The sequence below is a fragment of the Mauremys mutica genome, chromosome 13 (assembly GCF_020497125.1).
Source record: "Mauremys mutica isolate MM-2020 ecotype Southern chromosome 13, ASM2049712v1, whole genome shotgun sequence".
NCBI lineage: Eukaryota > Metazoa > Chordata > Testudines > Geoemydidae > Mauremys > Mauremys mutica.
The window spans coordinates 14,175,788-14,195,149 of NC_059084.1; the positions used below are offsets into that span (position 1 = coordinate 14,175,788).

At 40.3% G+C, this 19,362-nt stretch overlaps 1 protein-coding gene across 1 annotated transcript in view; it reads right to left on the bottom strand.

Annotated features, from left to right (window-relative positions):
* Positions 1 to 18,619, bottom strand: part of TSHZ2 (teashirt zinc finger homeobox 2) — a 257,907-nt gene extending 239,288 nt beyond the window's left edge. The window contains exon 1 of the mRNA XM_044985121.1: positions 18,508 to 18,619. Coding sequence (XP_044841056.1) covers positions 18,508 to 18,547 — 40 coding nt within the window. The 5' untranslated portion in view covers positions 18,548 to 18,619. The remainder of the gene's footprint in view (positions 1 to 18,507) is intronic.
* Positions 18,620 to 19,362: the final 743 nt, after the last annotated feature.

Consider the following 19,362-nt stretch of genomic DNA (forward strand, 5'->3'; position numbering starts at 1 on the left):
ACCTACATTCCTACAGGATATGTGTGTCCAAATTACCATGATTATCCATGCAAATTGGGTGATTGTGCATACCAGTGACTTTTTAGAAGCCAACTAGCCATGCATTCTCCCAATATGCACACACAAATTGTGTAACCGCTTGCAAATTGTGTGTACAAAATTTCTGGCACAGACCACAGGCCTCCACTTTTTGATCTTGTATGTCTTTACCATGCACTTTTCCAAAATGGGCTGCAGGGAAAAGCAATTAAATTTAACAGAACCCAGGGTGTCTACATGAAAATATAAGTTTGGAAGCCACAAATTCTCTTACATTTTATTACTTTCCCCTGTGGTTTGCAAGGTAAAGGACCATAGAAAAAATGCAGCTACTAAGCAAGGATGGCTACTAAGTGAAGGCAACTTCTAAATAAATAAGCAGGAGGAAGTTAGTGGACATGGGTGAATTTCATCCTGTGGACCAAACCCCAGACTCATGTAAAACTCCCCTTTAACACCACACCTCCAAAATATAGCTTCCTATGGGGTAGGAAGGCAATAGCTAATCAGCACACAGCATGTAGTACAGGGAGAGGACATTTTGAGCAAGGTTACAAAATGAATCACTATTTCTACAAAAATGTATCAGCTTTACAGAGAAGAATTCGAAACTGCTTAGAACTCAATTAAGTTACCACAGCTAACAAAGACACAAAGATAAATCTTGGAAAGGAAAACAACGAGGAGTCTAGTGGTACCTTAAAAACTAACAGATTTATTTGGGCATAAGATTTTGTGGGTAAAAAACCCCACTTCTTCAGATGCATGGAGTCCAAGAAGTAGGTTTTTACCCATGAAAGCTTATACCCAAATAAATCTGTTAGTCTTTAAGGTGCCACCAGACTCCTCATTTTTTTTGTGGATACAGACTAACACAGCTACCCATCTGATACTTGGACAGGAAGTTTACACCTAGACATCAAGGTGATGGGCACATTAGAAATGAGATAGATTAGCTAGATGAGCTGGACAGACAGATCTAAATGACCTCCAACATACTCATTTTTCTGACAGCCTGGAAAAGACCAGCATTCCCAGGATTAAATGAGTTTAGAAAATTGCATTTCTACTGTAAAATATACAATCCACCTTGATATGTCAGTTTCTTGATGTTAAAGCAAACCAGGTCTCAACCAAGTAGTCCCAGAATGATACATAATACTATAAGAGAAAGGAAACAATATCTAAACAGCTGATCCACTGAAAGCTTTAAGTTGCTACCTTTTTACTGCAGGATATCAGTGAAGTGATGTGACCTGTAAACACTTTGACACACTAATTTTTCTTGAGCTCAACCTCACCAAAATTCTGCACTGTCCATCTCTCATTGCTGTCTTGATAACATATTTTTCTTCATGATATCTAACTATTCTATCTTTGGAGGACTGTCAAACAACTGCTATTGTGTGGTTTCTTTTTTTCTTTGTTTTTAAAGGGGAAAAAGCCAAACTATATTTGTTGGATATATATAAAAAATGTACATCAAAAACCAAAGCAACAAGACTGATTTATGCCACAGTTTTTCCAGTCCAGGCTATAAAAATATTACCACACACACACACACACACACCCCTTGGCATAGATTTAGCTCCATGTCTAAATTGCAACACCATTTTTTTCAAGCAACGTGTGCAAATGCAGGGCAAGATATAGCATAAGGGAGTTTGCAAGTGTAGGGCCAGATTCTGATCTCACCCACACTGGCACAATGCAGGAATGACTCTGTTGAAGCCAGTGGAGTTACTCTGGTGTCTCACTGAAGACAATGAGATCAGAATCTGGCCTTTAGTGATAGTTTTTCCCATACACAATCACAATCAACCAAACACATTTGTAATCCACTGCAGCTGGTGTTTCCATAATTGATAGATATATAAAAGCCCGTTTTGCTAAAGTTGTACTCTTTTTTTTTCTTCTTCTTCTTCTTTGGGGACTTGTAAGAGAGCAGCTACAAAACGCTAGCTTTATAATTCAGATAATTCAGGTCCCTTTAGAATCCCCAGTTTAAAGCAAGTGGTTACGAGTTTTAACAATGCAAAAAATTGAGCTAAAAACAAACGTTTATTTTACTTGAGATAGCAAAACAGTGAATTAAAAAGTTAAATCAATGTACCATCTGAATGGGTCCTATTGTAGCAACAATTTCAAATGAAATAAGAATGTTATAAAAACTTGCATATTATACACGTTTGGAAATATCTCTATGTAACTGTTCTTTAAGTGTTCTGACTATGAGTACTAACAGGTCACTGCACAGGAAATGCAAGAATAGGTTACATTTTAATCAGGGTATATAAAACACTGTCTAGAATGTTACATTGCCTTTGGGGATGTAGTGAGTAGGGGAACATTAACAAAGTCCAGGTCACTCTCCCCATTACATCACTGAAAAAAATATATTAGGTTAAATTATAGATGTCATATATTGGAATTGTAAACCTATTCCCAAATGAGGATGCTGGCTAAAATAAACTTATTTCCTTGGAGAAACTCATAATTGCTCCTCTGGTCCTATGTACCTTCTTTGCACATTTTTAATAGTAAATTTCCACTGAAATTAAGCATTTCTCCCCAATGATAATGAAGGAGGATAAAGACAAAAAGGCAACTTTTAATATACTTCCATGGCAACAACTCCCCACACTCCACCCTCCCCACACGCACTGAGATCACCAGCCAAAGTGTATCAAATGTGAACTTCCTTTTACTTCATAGATTATAAAAAATAAAGGAAGGGGGTTGAGAGACGTTTGTGAATGATTAAGTAACAATGTCCTTAGTGTAAACGAGTGGAAACACAGATGTAGGTATCATAATACTTCCCCACCACCACCACTAGTAAATATTTCCCAAAACAATTTACCCTTGTTTAATCCTATTCTCAAGATGAAAAAATCTCTAATAAACCTGCAGAGACGGCAAAAGGGTTGTGTGTGTTTGCATGTAGTTCAGCTGCAGATAACACTCTCAGGGATTTACTTATTTAACCCAAAGAAGTTTGGGGGCTTCACAAACTTGTAAGAACATTTTAGAGGTGTTCAGTTCTGCGTTCACTGACGCCAATGGGATTTTGCTACTGGCTTCCATATAAAGAGGATTGATTTTCCAAGCGAAGTTTCCCATCATGCAATAAAAAGAGCATTTCTTTCTCTCTCTCTCTTCCCTGCCTCCCCCGAGTAAAACAAAGGACCTTGTTGGTTGCAGGAGCATAACTCCTACTGAAATAAATAGTAGTTTCACACATGCAAATGACGCAGTGATCAGGCCTAAGCAGTTTACAAGCTCTGGCATGAAAACAGAACTCAGACATCCAGCCCCATTTATCTGAACAGCTATCTAGTGGTTGGATCCCTTGGCATTAGTCTTTGTATTCTCTCGCTCAGCCTCTTCTGTGCGACAGCTTCTCAACTGCCAGTATTTCCTGCTCTTTGCTCCTACCCACCTACAGTATATTAGTTAATCACTTCTCCAGGCCCTATTCCAACTATTTCCTCAACTGTGCTACCACCAGCCAGTTGACCAGACAACACTGCTTCTGACATTGATACTGCTCCACCATAGCATAGCTTGCATAAAAAAATAAAATAAAAAACTGCAGTGTCTGAACTACTCAACATTTAGTTTTAATCTTCATCATTCAATGTGCGGCCCCAGGCCTTACTTACTGCACACCATTCAAACCCCGGCACAGAATACAGAATTATTAATTTCCTAATTGTCTTTTTCATGGTGCTCAACACTGTAGCATGTGACTGCTTCACAATCACTAGTGCATTAATCTGTACAACACCCCTGCGAAGTGAGGTGGTATTATCACCATTTTACAGATTGGGAACTGAGGGACAGGAAAATTAAAGCCAGAATTCTCAAAGAGCCCACTACTGAGAGGGAGGGAGAGAGGGATAGCTCAGTGGTTTGAGCATTGGCCTACTAAACCCAGGGTTATGAGTTCAATCCTTGAAGATTCCATTTAGGGAACTGGGGTAAAAATCTGTCTAGGGATTGGCCCTGCTTTGAGCAGGGGGTTAGACTACATGACCTTCTGAGGTCTCTTCCAACCCTATGATTCTATGACTTTTCAGTGCCCAACTTGAGAAGGATAGGGCCTAATTTTTCAGCACACTTAAGTTTTTGTAGCACAGCTCCCATTGACTTCAGTTGCAATTCTAAGTGCTTGGCACATCTACATATCAGGTCCCACATGTTTCAAGCTGGGCACCTAGAAAATAAGGAACACACAGTGGCCCCCTGTGGAAAGTTCAGTTTAAGTGACTTGACTATATGGCAGAGGCAGGGATAGAATCCAATTCTCCAGGGTGGGATTCCACCATCTTAACTATCTCTTCTCTTTCTGCTGTCCCCTACCTTATTCACTACACTCCTTGCAACTCTGCAACAAATATGGACAACTCTATTTCACTATCGGGGGTAGTCTTGTTAGTCTGTATCCACAAAAACAACGAGGAGTCCGGTGGCACCTTAAAGACTAACAGATTTATTTAGACATAAGCTTTCGTGGGTAAGAAACCCACTTCTTCAGATGCATGGCTGCTTCAGATGCTCTAAGCACTGTTCCTCCAATGCACTATATGAAACAGGGATACAGTAACTCCTCGCTTAATGTTGTAGTTATGTTCCTGAAAAATGTGACTTTAAGCGAAACAATGTTAAGCAAATCCAATTTCCTCATAAAAATTAACATAAATGGGGGGGTTAGGTTCCAGGGACATTTTTTTTTACCAGACAAAAAACTATATAGTATATAGATATACACACAGTATACGTTTTTAAAACACAATTTAATACCGTTCGCAGCTTTGATGATTGTGAAGCTTTGTTGAGGTGGTGAAGTTAGAGGGTGGAAGAGGGAGGGATATTTCCCAGGGAATGCCTTACTGCTAAATGATGAACTAGCACTCGGCTGAGCCCTCAAGGGTTAACACGTTGTTAATGCAGCCTCTCACACAAGGCAGTACGGACATGAGGGAGGGGAGACAGCATAGCAGACAGAGACAGACACACACCTTGTGTGTGGGAGAGAGAGAGAGATGCACACTGCCCCTTTCAGTAAGCTGACCCACTCTTAAATGCATTGTCTTTTTAAGTGGATCAGGAAGTGCTGCCCCAAGCTCTCTCTGTCTCTCTCAGTCAGGTGTCCCCTCCCTGCTCTATATGGAGAAGGGGTAAGCGGGGTGCAGGAGTGGAGGGAGGGGGGCACCCTGACATTAGCCCCCCCCCTTCCTCCCCCGCACAGCAAGCAGGAGTCTCTGGGAGCAGCTCCAAGGCAGAGGGCCGTGGGGGGAGGGACAGCTGAACTGCCGGCAGTTGATAGCCAGCTGGGTGGCTGCAGCACAGGGAACTTAGGGGAGCAGGGAGCTGATGGGGGGGCTGCCGGTCCACCCTGGTTCCAAGCCCCCACCAGCTAGCTGCAACGGGCTGCTCTTCCTGCAAGCCATGAACAAAGCAGGCGGCTGCCAAATGACATTAGAAGAGGCATTGCGCAACTTTAAACGAGCATGTTCGCTAATTGATTAACAGCGAAACGACATTAACCGGGACGACTTTAAGTGAGGAGTTACTGTACTTTTAGGTTTCATAAAAAGCAAACTGAAGAAAACATCATGTGGAACTATACTGATCCCTGCACAGGGCTCCAGCAGGGTAGGAACCTTTAGATCCACAGCACAGATTGCTACCATTTGAGTTAATGGAGTAACTGGTAGAAGAAGTAGACCGTTAACCTCTATGTGAACCAAACACTAGAGGGGGATGTGGCACATACTTTGTCAGTTGGTTTTGCAAATATTTTCTGACAGGTTATCCTGTTCCTGTTCTCTCCCCCGCCACCCGATCAATTCCTTTTCACTTTTTCCTATTTCCTCACCTGAGCCTTCCCATCTCCTCATTCTATTGTTCACTCTTCTGCATTCCAGTGAGGCTATTTCCTCCTTAACCTTGTTGCCTGGGCACCTGCAGGGTGAATACTGGAAGCACAAGACAAACAGTGTCCTTGCTCTCTGCCCAGCACCTCAGCTGCCCCCATCGGCAGGGAGAAGTAATTGCAGGATATGTCTTGCTCAGCCCTGTCTGGAGCTTAGTGAGCGCTGTGTGGGTGAAATATGCACAGTGTGATTCTCATGGGAACTGTGTAAGGATGGAACATGCTCAGTGAAGATGGAATAGTCGGAGGATTTTGTTGCCAGCTTCTAACAAATCTCCACTGAGCATGTGCAAATGGCCATTTTTAGAGGCTTATAATTTGGCCAAATTTGGGTGGATGGTCATGGGGACATCAAAAGGTACCTCCCTGAATCTAGTGTAACCCCCTGCCAAATTTCAAGTTTCTGCTGCAGAGCATGGTGGTGCTAAAATTTTGCAACAAAATGACCGTCTGTATTTTTGTACATTGGCAAAACAACATATTTTTCCCCAACTTCATTTTCAGACATGGCTGAGCAACCGAAACAGGGTCTTACAAAGGAAAGTATTGGGCAACCTTAATTATAGGCGTCACTGCTAGCTCTGCCTCTAATATACGCATCACTTCCAGCTCCGCCTATAATAATCATCCTGATATCCAGACAACTCACAGGGCCCTCAGGCCTCTATTGTTTTGCTGCTGTACCCAGTACACCCTTTTTCCTTGTAATGTCATTACACAGCCCAACTTCTACAATTTCAATGGCTGCCTAAGGAGGTAAAACAACTGTCAATCACACAATACTCTTTTCTCTACTTAAATGGCCTGAAAGAGATACCACAATAAATGGAAGTACATCCACAAATTGTTCTTTTTTAACCTACAATATTTTAGTGTATTTAACATTTCTCAAGATGTATTTTTGCCATGCTTGAGAGATAGGCCTGAGCTACAAAATTCACATCTGAGTCCCTGATTCAGCCATTAGGACTCTGCATGGGCTTAAAGCCAGGCACAAACTTAAGCATCTTGATGAACTGGGACCTGAGTTTGACTCCAGATTTCAAACCATCCCAGAGTTTGGGCTGTTGAGATTTTGGGTTCCTGATCGATACTGAGATTGTCTTTAAGGATAGAATTAGCTTCTAGTCTGGATTTAAAACACAACTCCTTCCTTCCACACAAAACTCAGGGTCAAGGACTTGCATTCAGGAATCCTGTTCAAGCCTATCTCCAGTTATAATGTAAGTTTATTGGAAATAGTGAATATAAGAGTTCACTGTGTTAGATGACGTTTTGTTACCTTTTGACAAGAGAAAATACTTAATACCATTGTTTTTTTTCTCTGCTCTGAATATTTGTTTAAGTGTCACAAATAATTAAATGCTTATGAGTAAGAGACATCTGTAGACATTTTGACAATACATATTAAGAGGTGCTTTAAGGGGAAATCTGCACAGTTCAGCTTGTATTTGTTGTACAATAACGATAATGTATCTTGATTACATTTGTTCCAGATTTTCATGAGCAAAGGGAGGCATTCTGCAAATGATCTGTAAGGAACAGAATGACAGTGTCTGACATGCCTTGACATGCCAAGAAATGCATGAGCACAGATGTTTGATGAGAAAGGCTATAGGGCTATTGCTTGTGGGTGGGGCACCAGGAACCACTCCCTTCAGCCGAAAGGAGAATGGACATCAGAGTAGTTAACAATTATAATAACAATAAATAATCATGAATTACTTCTAAGGGGCTCGAATGCAAGGAAGTCAAGCACTGAAAAAATATGAATATCAATAATCAGAGACAAGATCCAGTTAGCCAATACTATGCCCAAACTGGCATACACAGTCTAACAACCTACCACTCAGCAACAAAGAGACAAACATTTAGCTTCACCTGAAATGGTCCCCCTGGAGAACTTTGATAAAGAGAAGAGCATTCCAAATCCCTGGAGTCTCAGTGAAGAAGGCCCTGCGTGGTGATCTCAGATGGAATGAACAGCCCAGCTGATCTGAGGTGTTGTGAGAATAGACAGGATAGCAGGGGGCTCTCAGGTATGGTATATTGGCCGTATATTACCTAAGATTTACTCCGAGATCTTGTCAATACAATACCTGTAACTACCATTCCCAAGAGGCCAGATAATGGGAAAATAAAGGCCAACAACCCTTAATGCACCCATAAGCGATTACCTGCCTTCATATTTCTCCTACAGCCAATACATATATTTTCACTCTAGAGAAATAACACTGCCCTCGACTCCTACTGGTGCCAATGGGATCTGTGAGGAAAGATCGAAAAGGAACTGCTGGGTTCTCACTGCTTTTGAAAATCAGGCCTCTTATTTAGATGCCTAAATAAGGATTCATAAGCCTAACTTTAGGAACCCATTTTTGGAAATCCTAGCCTCAGCATTTACTGCAATGAATTTCAAACTACCTCCAGGCTAGTGTCTGAAGGGTAATGTGAATATTCTGTTACAGCTTATACTGGGTGTTTCTCTCTCAGGACACCTGTGTATCATGTATTTTCAGATCCCTGGTCTGAACAAGCTGCATTTAGCACAGGACAAAGGGGGCAGATAACTACACCATCTTGTAACCTCTCTGATCCTGGGATTTATTTGGGATAAAAATGTGTTTGAGAGTAACTTAGAGAAGCCTACAAGCTACTTTAAATTATGCTGCCTACAACAGTCTCTGAGGAGCTATCTCAGGGCTGGTCTACACTACGGGGGGAAATCAATCTAAGATACGCAACTTCAGCTACGTGAATAACGTAGCTGAAGTCGAAGTATCTTAGATCGAATTACCTACCGTCCTCACGGCGCGGGATCAATGTCCGCGGCTCCCCATGTCGACTCCGCTACCGCCGTTCAGGTTGGTGGAGTTCCGGAGTCGACAGGAGCGCGTTCGGGGATCGATATATCGCGTCTAGATGAGACGCAATATATCGATCCCCGAGAAATCGATTGCTACCCGCCGATATGGCCGGTAGTGAAGACGTAGCCTCACTGGCTAGAGAGTGACAGAAGATATCCTGCTCTGGTCATGTTCCCTCCCTTCCTCAGCTATGCCCCAGACTCACCCAGGAATGCCCCCTATCACTGGAGGTTGTGGGGAGTAAGTGGCAAAGAGCTGGCTACACCGGCTTTATGCTTCCTGGAAATTCCCCTTCATTGGAGGAATCCCCAGACACCGAGCCAGGAGAGTTCCCCATCCTCTCTGCACCAACCAAGTGCTACAAAAGGGATGGAACTAAGGCCCAGGAGCTGGCCCACAGCTTCCACCTTTACTTTCTCTGGCGGGAGCTTGTTATGGACAATAGTATAGAGCCGGGAATTAAAAACCAAGGTTCCTGGTATCTATTCTATCTCTGCTGCTGCCTGGCAATGCGACCTTGAGCACGGCAGCTTAAATTTTCTCATCTATAAAATGGGAATAAGACCAATCTACCTCATTTAGTTTGTTCTGAACAGTAAATGACATTGGTAAAATATTTTGAAATGCAAAGACATGCGCGATCTACGTGCAAAGCGATCTAAGTGCTCCACTGCTTCTTCCTATTGAAGCTTGCAATTCCCATGCATATCAGTGGGAGCTGTGCAGCTAAATCAAAAACACTAATGCTACTACAGATCAATATAATTGCTTAATTTCCTCTTCTTTTCTCATGTGAATGTGTTGCTACTTGTACTGCAGTTATGAATGTTTTGACACAGATGAAAAATGTATTTTTAAAAAATTATGTTTTTGCAGGCCAACATTTTAGCTAAATGAAATCAACGCAAGGAGCATTTCCCCAAAAGGTGTCTATACAGGGTTTTTTTCCTTTGGTACTAAATTTTAAATCATGTGAAGATCCAGCCCTTTTCTATGCAGTCTACTTACCCTGTAAGGTGCAGATGAGATGATCTAACATGCACATCTAGAATTGCAGGTCTGATTAATTGTGATGGTGATTTAAAACAAGCCTAATGTAGTTTACACTGAATTATTTACATCCCATGCAACCCACTCATAGTAAAGTATTTTCTTTCCCCCAACAGAACAACTTCACTCTGAGCAGAGGGTCAGTGATATAAATGGGATTGCAGCCTGCACATTCTGATGTACTGAAACAAGCCCAGACTTTCATTCTTGTCCACTATAAATGGAGTCTCACTAAGGCTCCAGTTTGTTATCAGTGGATTCCAATGAATATAATTATTTTCATTAAAAACAAGCATTGCATACTGCTTCTTTTTCAACAGAAACTGTTCACCGATCCCACATGAACAAACCAAACACTGCTGTCGGAAAGAGGCTTTGGGAATATTAAACAGCATTTTTTAAATTTATTAAAGCAATATTGTATGAGATTTTCTATGAGTTAAAATCTGCGGGTTTTAATTTTATATTAACAGAGAACAGAAAGATTTAAAAAAACAACCAAACCCTCCTCCGATTATACTAGACTGGAATACAAGGCCTAGTGGGAAATGGGGCCTTTTCTCTTTTTACATACATAAAACCAAGCACAACGGGCTTTCCAATTAAATGAGTCTTTTGAGAGAGATGCAGGAAGAGCCAGAAAGCTCCTTAAAACCTTATTGCTCCTCATATTTGCCAAGTGGGGATGTATATTAAAAATTATCTGTTCTTTCCAGTACAGTGCTTCTACCTGTAAAATGTTTTTGGTCTAATTTGATCTAATTTCAAGAGTTAGTTGAGATAGGGTTTTTGTTTTGTTTTTTCTCCATATGTTCAGCAGCTTTGCTTTTTCTAAAAGCTTCACTTACCATCGTCCCTTTTGCATCATACGTAACTTTAATGAGATACAGTATCATTAGATAACAGAGGGGAAAATATAGAGAAAAGAATGAGATAGAGATATAATAGATACAATGAACAGAGATGAAAGAAAGAAGACAGCATCTCATTTACATGAATACAATAAAATACAGCATGAATGTTGCAAGTTTTACGTAAGATTTTTATTTGAAGTAAAGTTGAGCGCTATTGTGTCCTTATGTCTATAGAGAACATCTATTGGCTATTAACTTTTTGGATGTAATTGCCACTAGCAGCAATCTCCATAAAACTACAATGGAAAGCCACGGCTCAAGAACAGATTGTCTGATCCTTCAGGACTAGACTCTGCTTTTGGTTACACCAGTGTAAATCCAGAGTAACTAAGTCACCTGTCTACATGGTGAGCTGGTGCGCAGCAAGCCAGGGTATGAATCTACAGTGCAACGGTTTGCCGACCACTAATCTGCTGTGTAGACATGGCCTAGCTCTTGTGAAGTAACTTTACTCCATCTCTATTCCTATAGACATACAGAGACAGTTCAAAGTAGGAGTCAGTTAGAAGCAATGTTGCCAACAACACAAAGTGTTCAAAAATCATAAATCAGGCCTTCAAAATACACGAGACTGGCTTAAAAAGCACGAGATTTTAAAAATAATAAATTTGAGTGGTTTCTTTTTTTCTTTTGGTATTGGAGCCTTTTGATATCATGTTTTCAAGCTTCTCTCCACAACCATTAAAGCTAAAAACTTATGTTTTTCTTTTTAAATAAACACTGAGATGCTCATGTAATCACCTGAATCCAGAAGCTGAGGATTGAAAAAACAACCATATATTATGAGACTACTATACTGTAGAAGTTTACTACTATGATTAAAATAAATTGGCTTGAATGGTTTAAAAATGCCACAACTCTTGCAATTACACGCTCACATCGGTAAGAATTTTGCATCCACATTTCAGCTAAATGCCCATCTCTCTTTTTTCTCTGTGTGTGTGTGTGTGCGCGCACGCGTGGGTGGGTGGGTGTCTGCCTGTCATACACGTATGCATATGTACGTCTTCCAAGAGGATCTATTTCCTATAAACATAGCATGGTTCCATTTTGCTGTGGAATTTTACCAGTAACTATGATCATTGCATACCTCACATTAAAAACAACCTAGAGTCTGTTCCTGTCATTTTGTAGCTATTGTTGTGACTTATTTTTTTCCTAGTTCATGAGTTGCGGGCGTGTGGGGTGGAGGGAAGACAAATCATTTCTTCTTGTGAAACAAAGAACCTCTTCATTTGTCTAAATTAAACATTTAATGAAGCACTAAGATTCTAAGACCAGTTTTCCAACTTCTTTTCTTTCCTCCTGAAAAACCTCACAAGGCAACGAATTAAAAAAAAATCAGCAATAGTTAAAAACGGGATGTGTAAATCTAATGGGAAACAGTGTGCTTTTATGATGCATTTCCCCTTGAAATCTTGAAAATACACTGCTCCCTGTCTGTTCTTGGAAACCAAGGTATTTCTGAATTGCAAAAGACGTTATTATAATGTGGTCAGAAATGACAAGGAGCCAAGATCCAATAGCCTCAAGTCATGGTCACCTTAATGAGAAAGAACTGATGTTAATGTCTAAACTTGAATGGAACTTTTAGGGCCCTGATTTGCAAAACATTTTACATACTATTTCTATGAGAGTCTCTGCTGGAATTGAGACAGCAGATTGCAACATTATAAAAGCCTGTTTAAAGGCCCAATCAGTACCTGGTACCAGAAAAATAATATTCAATAATAAATGCTAAACAATCAAAAAATGTTAAAAAAGTGAAGGTAGGAACATAAATAAAATGCAATGATTATACCAACTTTAGAAAACAAGGATGTAGAACTATCAGTACATAAATGCATAATCTGAACTTTCCCTCGATTCCAAGGGTAAATTCTACTTAAAGGCTATTGGCAGAATATGGCCCATAATTTGGACACCAACCCCCTCTCTTTTTAACTATGTTATTTTATTTTGCAGCTAAACAGCCCAATTTTACAGTCTATATAGAAGCAGAACTCCCAGTGAAGCAAAATCACTAGTGAGTACTGCAGGACTGGGCCCACAGTCATGCAAATTATTGTAATTAAACAGGTAATGAAAAATCACTGCTGTTGCACGAATGAAATGTAAGGCTTCAACTGTGAGAGTAATGTGTTTCCAATTGACTCCAATATCTGATTCTGAGACAGATGAAAATGTCTCTCTGCTTGCGTGAGCACACTCTGGAGGTAAAACTTTACAAACATCTTTAATTTTGGAAAGAGCAAAGGGAAAACAAAGGGCTATTTTAATAAAAAAGGCTGGTGGATCCCTTTTTCTAAAGGCGTTTGGTTGAACGTGGCACTCGCATGTCTCAATATCTGCAGTACAATCTGATAGCTATTAAATAGAAAGTATTTATTTGCATCATTTTACTTTGGCTTTACTAATAATACATCATCCATTAGAACAACCAGGCCTCATTCTGCCACTCCCCACTGCTCCCAACTAGCCGACATGATTTTTTTTTTTTTTTTTTACATTTGAGCTCTTAAGGTCTGTACAATAGCTTAACACAATAGGTGTTTAGCATCTGGTTCCAACTGTAATTGATAGAGTATGGTTCCCTTCCCTTTGCTGCTGCTGCTAAGTTGGGAGCTGCAGCCACAGCAACTGACAGCATTGAGGGGTGGGGGTGGGAGGAAAGAGTCTGCACTTGGTCTTTGGTGTGTTGTGCTCTTTGGATGTGAAGTAAAGCGGGGGGAGGGGAGAATCACAGCAACTCTATGGTGGTGAGCTGGCACCCCAGGGAAGTAGTTATTTGAGACTGGTGCTGCTAATGGGAAACTGAGTCAGAAGGGAAAAGCAATGGGAGGAAGTGGCAAAATCCTGCTGGTTTTAATTATATGGCCTTGAGATTACGGGGCATGGAAGAGTAGAACCAGTTAGGCAAAATAATTTTGTTTTAAATAAATATTTTTTTAAAAAGTATTTTAAAAGCCTAGATCCCAATTACTGATGGAATTGTCTTTTAGATTACAAGGGCAGTGTCTGAACTCCTTGTCAGTTCTAATCTTTCTCTGGGGTCAATGAGTTGTGTCCTGATATGGCAGATTAAAAATGAAATCAATGAACAACTGAAACAAATGAACTTTTGAGTCAGACTCATAGACTCATGGACTTTAAGGCCAGAAGGGACCATCGTGATCATCTAGCACACTGCAGGCCAAAGGACCTCGCTCACCGACTCCTGTCCCTTTCAGTCCTGGGTTTTAACGTGGAGTGTGGGGATGTGAGGGAAGGAATCACTTAGCAGCTCAATTCCAAAACAGAGTTCAGACGGCGGCTAATTTGGTGGCTGGGTAGCTGAGGAAATACACATTCTGGAAATCATTTAATTAATCAGAATGGTGAAGCCTCCTCTTGTTTGTGAGCATCTTTGCTTTTTTGTCATCTGTCAGTGTCATAATGTGCAGAGTAACTGAAGGGCTCCTTCCGAGGCATGAGATATTTAGAGGTTTTTGATGTGCACTTGCTTTTCTGGAAGATGTTAAAACAAAGCGACTCTGCCATTCCCACAGTTCCATTCAGTCCCATTTGCTTGGAACCTGCTTCTATTAGCTGCTTAATAAAGGATAAATGTAACATTAAAAATAAAACAACCCTGCTGGGTTACATGTACATATTTCTTGAGAATCAGATCTAACATGTTATCTAGTTTAACCCACTGAAGAGTGCAGGGTTTCCCCTGCTGAATACATTTCTATTTAAATAACTTGTTCTATTAAGGTGCAAATTGCAACTTTTAAGTAATGATTGCTAACAGTCTTATGTTTATTGCCACACAAGGACTTTCACGAAAACAAAATCTGCATTATTCATCTCCAGCTTCGATAAACAAAATAAATGTGGCTGGGAGCTGTTTCTGCTGTACTTTTCAGGAGCTTTGGTTCTCAGATAGCCTATCAGAGCCAACAGAAAGAGAATAAAAGAAAGAATTACAAAATTTCAGCACAAAAAGATGGTAAGTCCAAATTCTTCTTCACTAGCACTAAGCAGCGAACTAGAAATTCATGATCTCAAAATAAAATATGCACATGTAAAGAAGCTGCAGGGGGAAAGCAGAGTATAATCCAGTGAAATTGTGTTTGAAAGCTATTTTGTATCCATAGAAATAAAAACAGCATCAAAATGGTAGTTCTAGTTTGCTCCCACCCTTTTCCCCCTCTGTTGTCTACAGTCATTGGTGCAGAATCACTACCCAGGTTCTGCTCCAGAGGTGGCTGCATTTCAGTGATGGGTGAAGTACATTCAAGGCCTGATTCTTCTCTTACTCATGAGAGTTCTACACCATTGCAACTCCATTCACGTCAGTAGAGTTAGTAATGATTTACAGTGGTGTGAGAGGAGAATTGGGCCCATTATCTGTAACGCCTTTTGGGATCTACTGGGATAAAAAGTACAAAGCAAACATAATATATAATTGTAAATAAAAATATGACATAATATTGGATAGTGGTATACAGAAATGTAAACATCTGCTTTAAGAGAGATCCAACTCATAGTGAAAAAGAATGATGCTTTTGAAAAAAGAGTCAGCTATTGAAAGATCATAGTTCCTTTGTTGACGTGAAATAAAGTATTTTTAAAACCATAAATTGAGACCAAAAAGACCTAATAATCAAACATAAATAGTATCCCATTTATCTAATTACAATAACTTGTTTCATTACAACACTGTAATATATTTCTTAGGAACACAGGGTTCAAAATTAATAATAGAAAAGGACAAAATTGCCATGTATATTTCTCTAGATAGATTTTCATCTAGCAGCAGGACTTCACTTCTGATTCACTTGCTTGTTCTCTCTAACCTTTACATTATTCATTAATCAAACTAGAAACCTGCTTTCAAAGTCAGTGCATGGTAGTAATTATTTACAGTTGTGCATAGTATTTAATTTTAAGCAATGACAAAAGCAGACATGTCCAGAATCATAAGGCTTATCATTTTTCTTCCCTGGGAGGTTAACTATCTAAAGAAGCTAGAAGTTGCAAACTTTTCTTCAACATCTCTACCACCACCCAGAAAAAATAAGTGCAGCCAATGCCCTTGAACTTGTGGAAGATACAAAAAATAAAATGTGAAAATTAAAAAATATACATTGTTTTAAATCCTTCAAATCAGAGACGTAAAAAAGGAACAGTGGCATCTGCCTTGATGAGCGATTCGTTTTCTGTTGCACATCCTGTCTAGTGTCACTTTGTTTGTTTTACCAGACGAAACAGAACCTCAATACTAGTCATGAAAATGAAAGTTAGTTTTGAGAACTATATACAACAGGCAAGTGTGCTCTTCGAAATCACACACACACACGCGTTCAAAGCAGGAGACCTATCATAAGTATAAAAACCTGCCATGTTGGGTGCAACTGGATTATTGTTAAATGTCCGGTATTTTGCACATCTGAAACAACATTGATCTGAGGACAAATATAATCAAAGAAGTGCAGCTCTGAGAACCAGTGCACTTTTTGCAATAAGATTACTGAATGAGACATGCCCTAGTTATTATGGTAATTAAAATTACTGCCTAGTTGTTAAGAGCCTTTACAAGAATAATAATAAACAAAATAATAATAATAGTAATGAAGTTATTTTCAGGGTAACAGCATATCTTGCTGGGTCTCCACCAGGGAAATCTTGGTAGACGACAACATGGACATTGTCTATAATGATTTACTTACTCTAAAGTGTCTGTTTCCATAAACCAACAAAGCTACCTCTCCCCCAACATGCTTGTACTGTACACATACTCTGACCTGAAATTCTACTTTGAACACAAAATGAAATGAAGACTCACAACACTAACAAAAGAAAAAGGAAACAATTCTAACATTGAGATCATCAGCGGATGTGTGTGTGTGGAGGGGGGGGGGTGATGGGAGGAAGCTATCCTACAAGTTAAAAATGTAATGCCTCATCCAGTGCTAGACGCTTTCTTTGTGAATAAAAACAATAATAATGAATGGGCACAGAGCTCTTTTTAATAGATATGTTCCTGTATTGACTACCTTTTTATAGTTAAAGGGGGCTTCTCCTTGTCAAGTAAATATACTGACCTTCTGCTTAGGTGCATGGGTATGTCCAGAAGACTTTGCCTAAATACTAGTGTCCCAAATCGGTGTAAATGAAGCAGAAGGTAAGATCTGTAATGAGTTTATACAAGTTTCCTATGTCCCAGGACTCCAAAATTAATATATACCTTTAAATAAGCCCCAAATGCTACTTTTCAAAGTTTATTCAAGTATGTCACTAAACTTGCCCATACATTTTGTCTTTAGATATAATAATATACTAAGTCTAAGGGTATTCAAAGTGTGGGTGTGTGGAGGGGAGAATTAGCTGACGATCCCTAACTCATAAACAAAACAAAACAAAACTTAGCTTTCCTTTAAAGCACTAATCCAGCTAAAGACGGGACATACACACAGAGAAACATTAAAAATCAAACAAGATAATAATTGTGCATTTCTGGCTAAGAGAATCTAGAGGGCAAGACTTACGTCACTGGCACTTGGGTTACCATGGTGAGTGATTTATTGATATGTATCAAGAATGAATAGATCAAAGGCAGCAAGATGACAGGTGATCAATCAAATGTCAAATCAAAGCTGGCAATCAACTGGAAAGCTGATTTTTCAGTGGGTGGGTCTGGCAGAAGAAAAATGAACTTCCATATTGCACTTCCCAGAAACAAAGCCCCAGAACACAATTTAAATAATATAAAGCAATTAAGCAGCCTAAAAGAAAACTCTTTGAAGCGATTTACCGTACAGGCCCATTGGTCTGATTCTTTTTCCTGGCTTGAAAAATTAAAAAAACAACAACAACAAATCTCTCCACAAATAAAAGCAAAACACTTCCAAAGTTGCAAACTATTTTCCTCTTTACAAAATATTTGCAAACCCCACTTGGCATTTGCGAATGTGTAACCTCGGGGGCCACACAAAAGAGGAATTTGATTTGAAAATGTGGATTGTCTTCTAGCAGTCAGAATGTTTAATTTTATTTCCTGTTGCAGTTTTCACCACCGATGATCAAAGGCTGAACTTCACCATCGGGTTCATCAACAGAGACAGTCCCTGTACTATTTCAGGCGCGCGCGCGCACACACACACACACACACATACACACACACACGTCCAGAATTGCACCAGAACCAAGGCGAAAGACAATATTTAAAAAATACCGAACCACTTTATGGAACGTGCTTTTAAAAACAAAACTACCATCCAAAAAAAAAAAAAGGCGAATAAGGAAGCAATGCAAGAACCATCAAAGGAGGGGGCGAGCGGGGAGGAGGCAGAAGGGAAATCGAGTGGAAGAAAGTTGGGGTGGGGGGAAGTTTAACAAGGAAAGGTTTACAGCTAAAGAACACGAGTTGGAGTGGAGAAGAGAGAAAAAGAAGAGGGTTCAATAGACACAGGCGGGTGGAGGGGAACCTCACACGGATCGTCAATTTCAGAGTAAAGATCTTCCTGGCAATAAGGAAAGAAACTGATTCAATATTGTTAGAGTTACGAAGCAGGGAAGTGGGGGGGGGGGGGCAGATCCAGCTCAGAAAATCAGGGGTGACCCTAAATGATGATAATAAAAAAGAGGAGGTTAGGATATTCAAAGAAGTGAAGAGACACAGAGGCTGTGTAAGTGGATGGCTTCTCCTTACCTGCAGCCCGCTTGGGTGCCTGCTGTTTCCTCCTTGGCATCGCTCTACTTTCTCCAATCTCACTTCTGTCCCCAGATCCAAGAACCCTGGGAAGCTCGTGTGTCTTGTTTCTCTGGCTTTCTCTGGCTCTCTCTCAGCTGGTTCCCCCAACACCCCCTCCAGCCAAGCCTCCCCCCCACCCTTCTTTGCACTTAACTGAGAGGAACCCGTTTGGTTTTTATTTTATTTTACAGAGATCTAGGTTGTTATTATTTAACTGTTGCAACACTTGCTTTGCTTTGAGTCAAACATCCAAGATCAGGAGCAAATGAAAGGAACCCACAGTGCCAGAAAATAGTAATAAATAAATAACAAAATAGACATGTATATATTAAAAAGGCAGCTCTGGAAAGATTGTGGGGCTTGCTGCTTCCTCCCTTTCCTCTCCTTTCCTCCTCCTCCTCCTCCTGGTAGATCTGTATGGCGGATTGGTGTGTGTGTGTGTGTGTGTGTGTGTGCAGAAAGCTGCAGGTTTGTTGCTGTCAGATGCCAGGCTGTGAGTGATATGGAAGAGGACAGAGAGGCTTTGGATGGAAGGAAATCTGGTATTCACACACATACACACATTCACACACACATACACAGGCAGGGCGAGGCGATGCCAGCAAACATCGATCCACTGAGCAAACTGAACATTAACAAACTCCTCCTCCGCGACCTGATGACAGGATGAAATTTACTCCAAGCAGACAGAAGGCAGTCAGTTTATTAAAGAGACAGGGCTTGCTGATCCCAAGCAAAAAAGAAACTTATGCACAGAGACACCGACAAACCCAGCCCCTGGAGCTCCTAAGTGCCAGCCTACCTGTACCCACC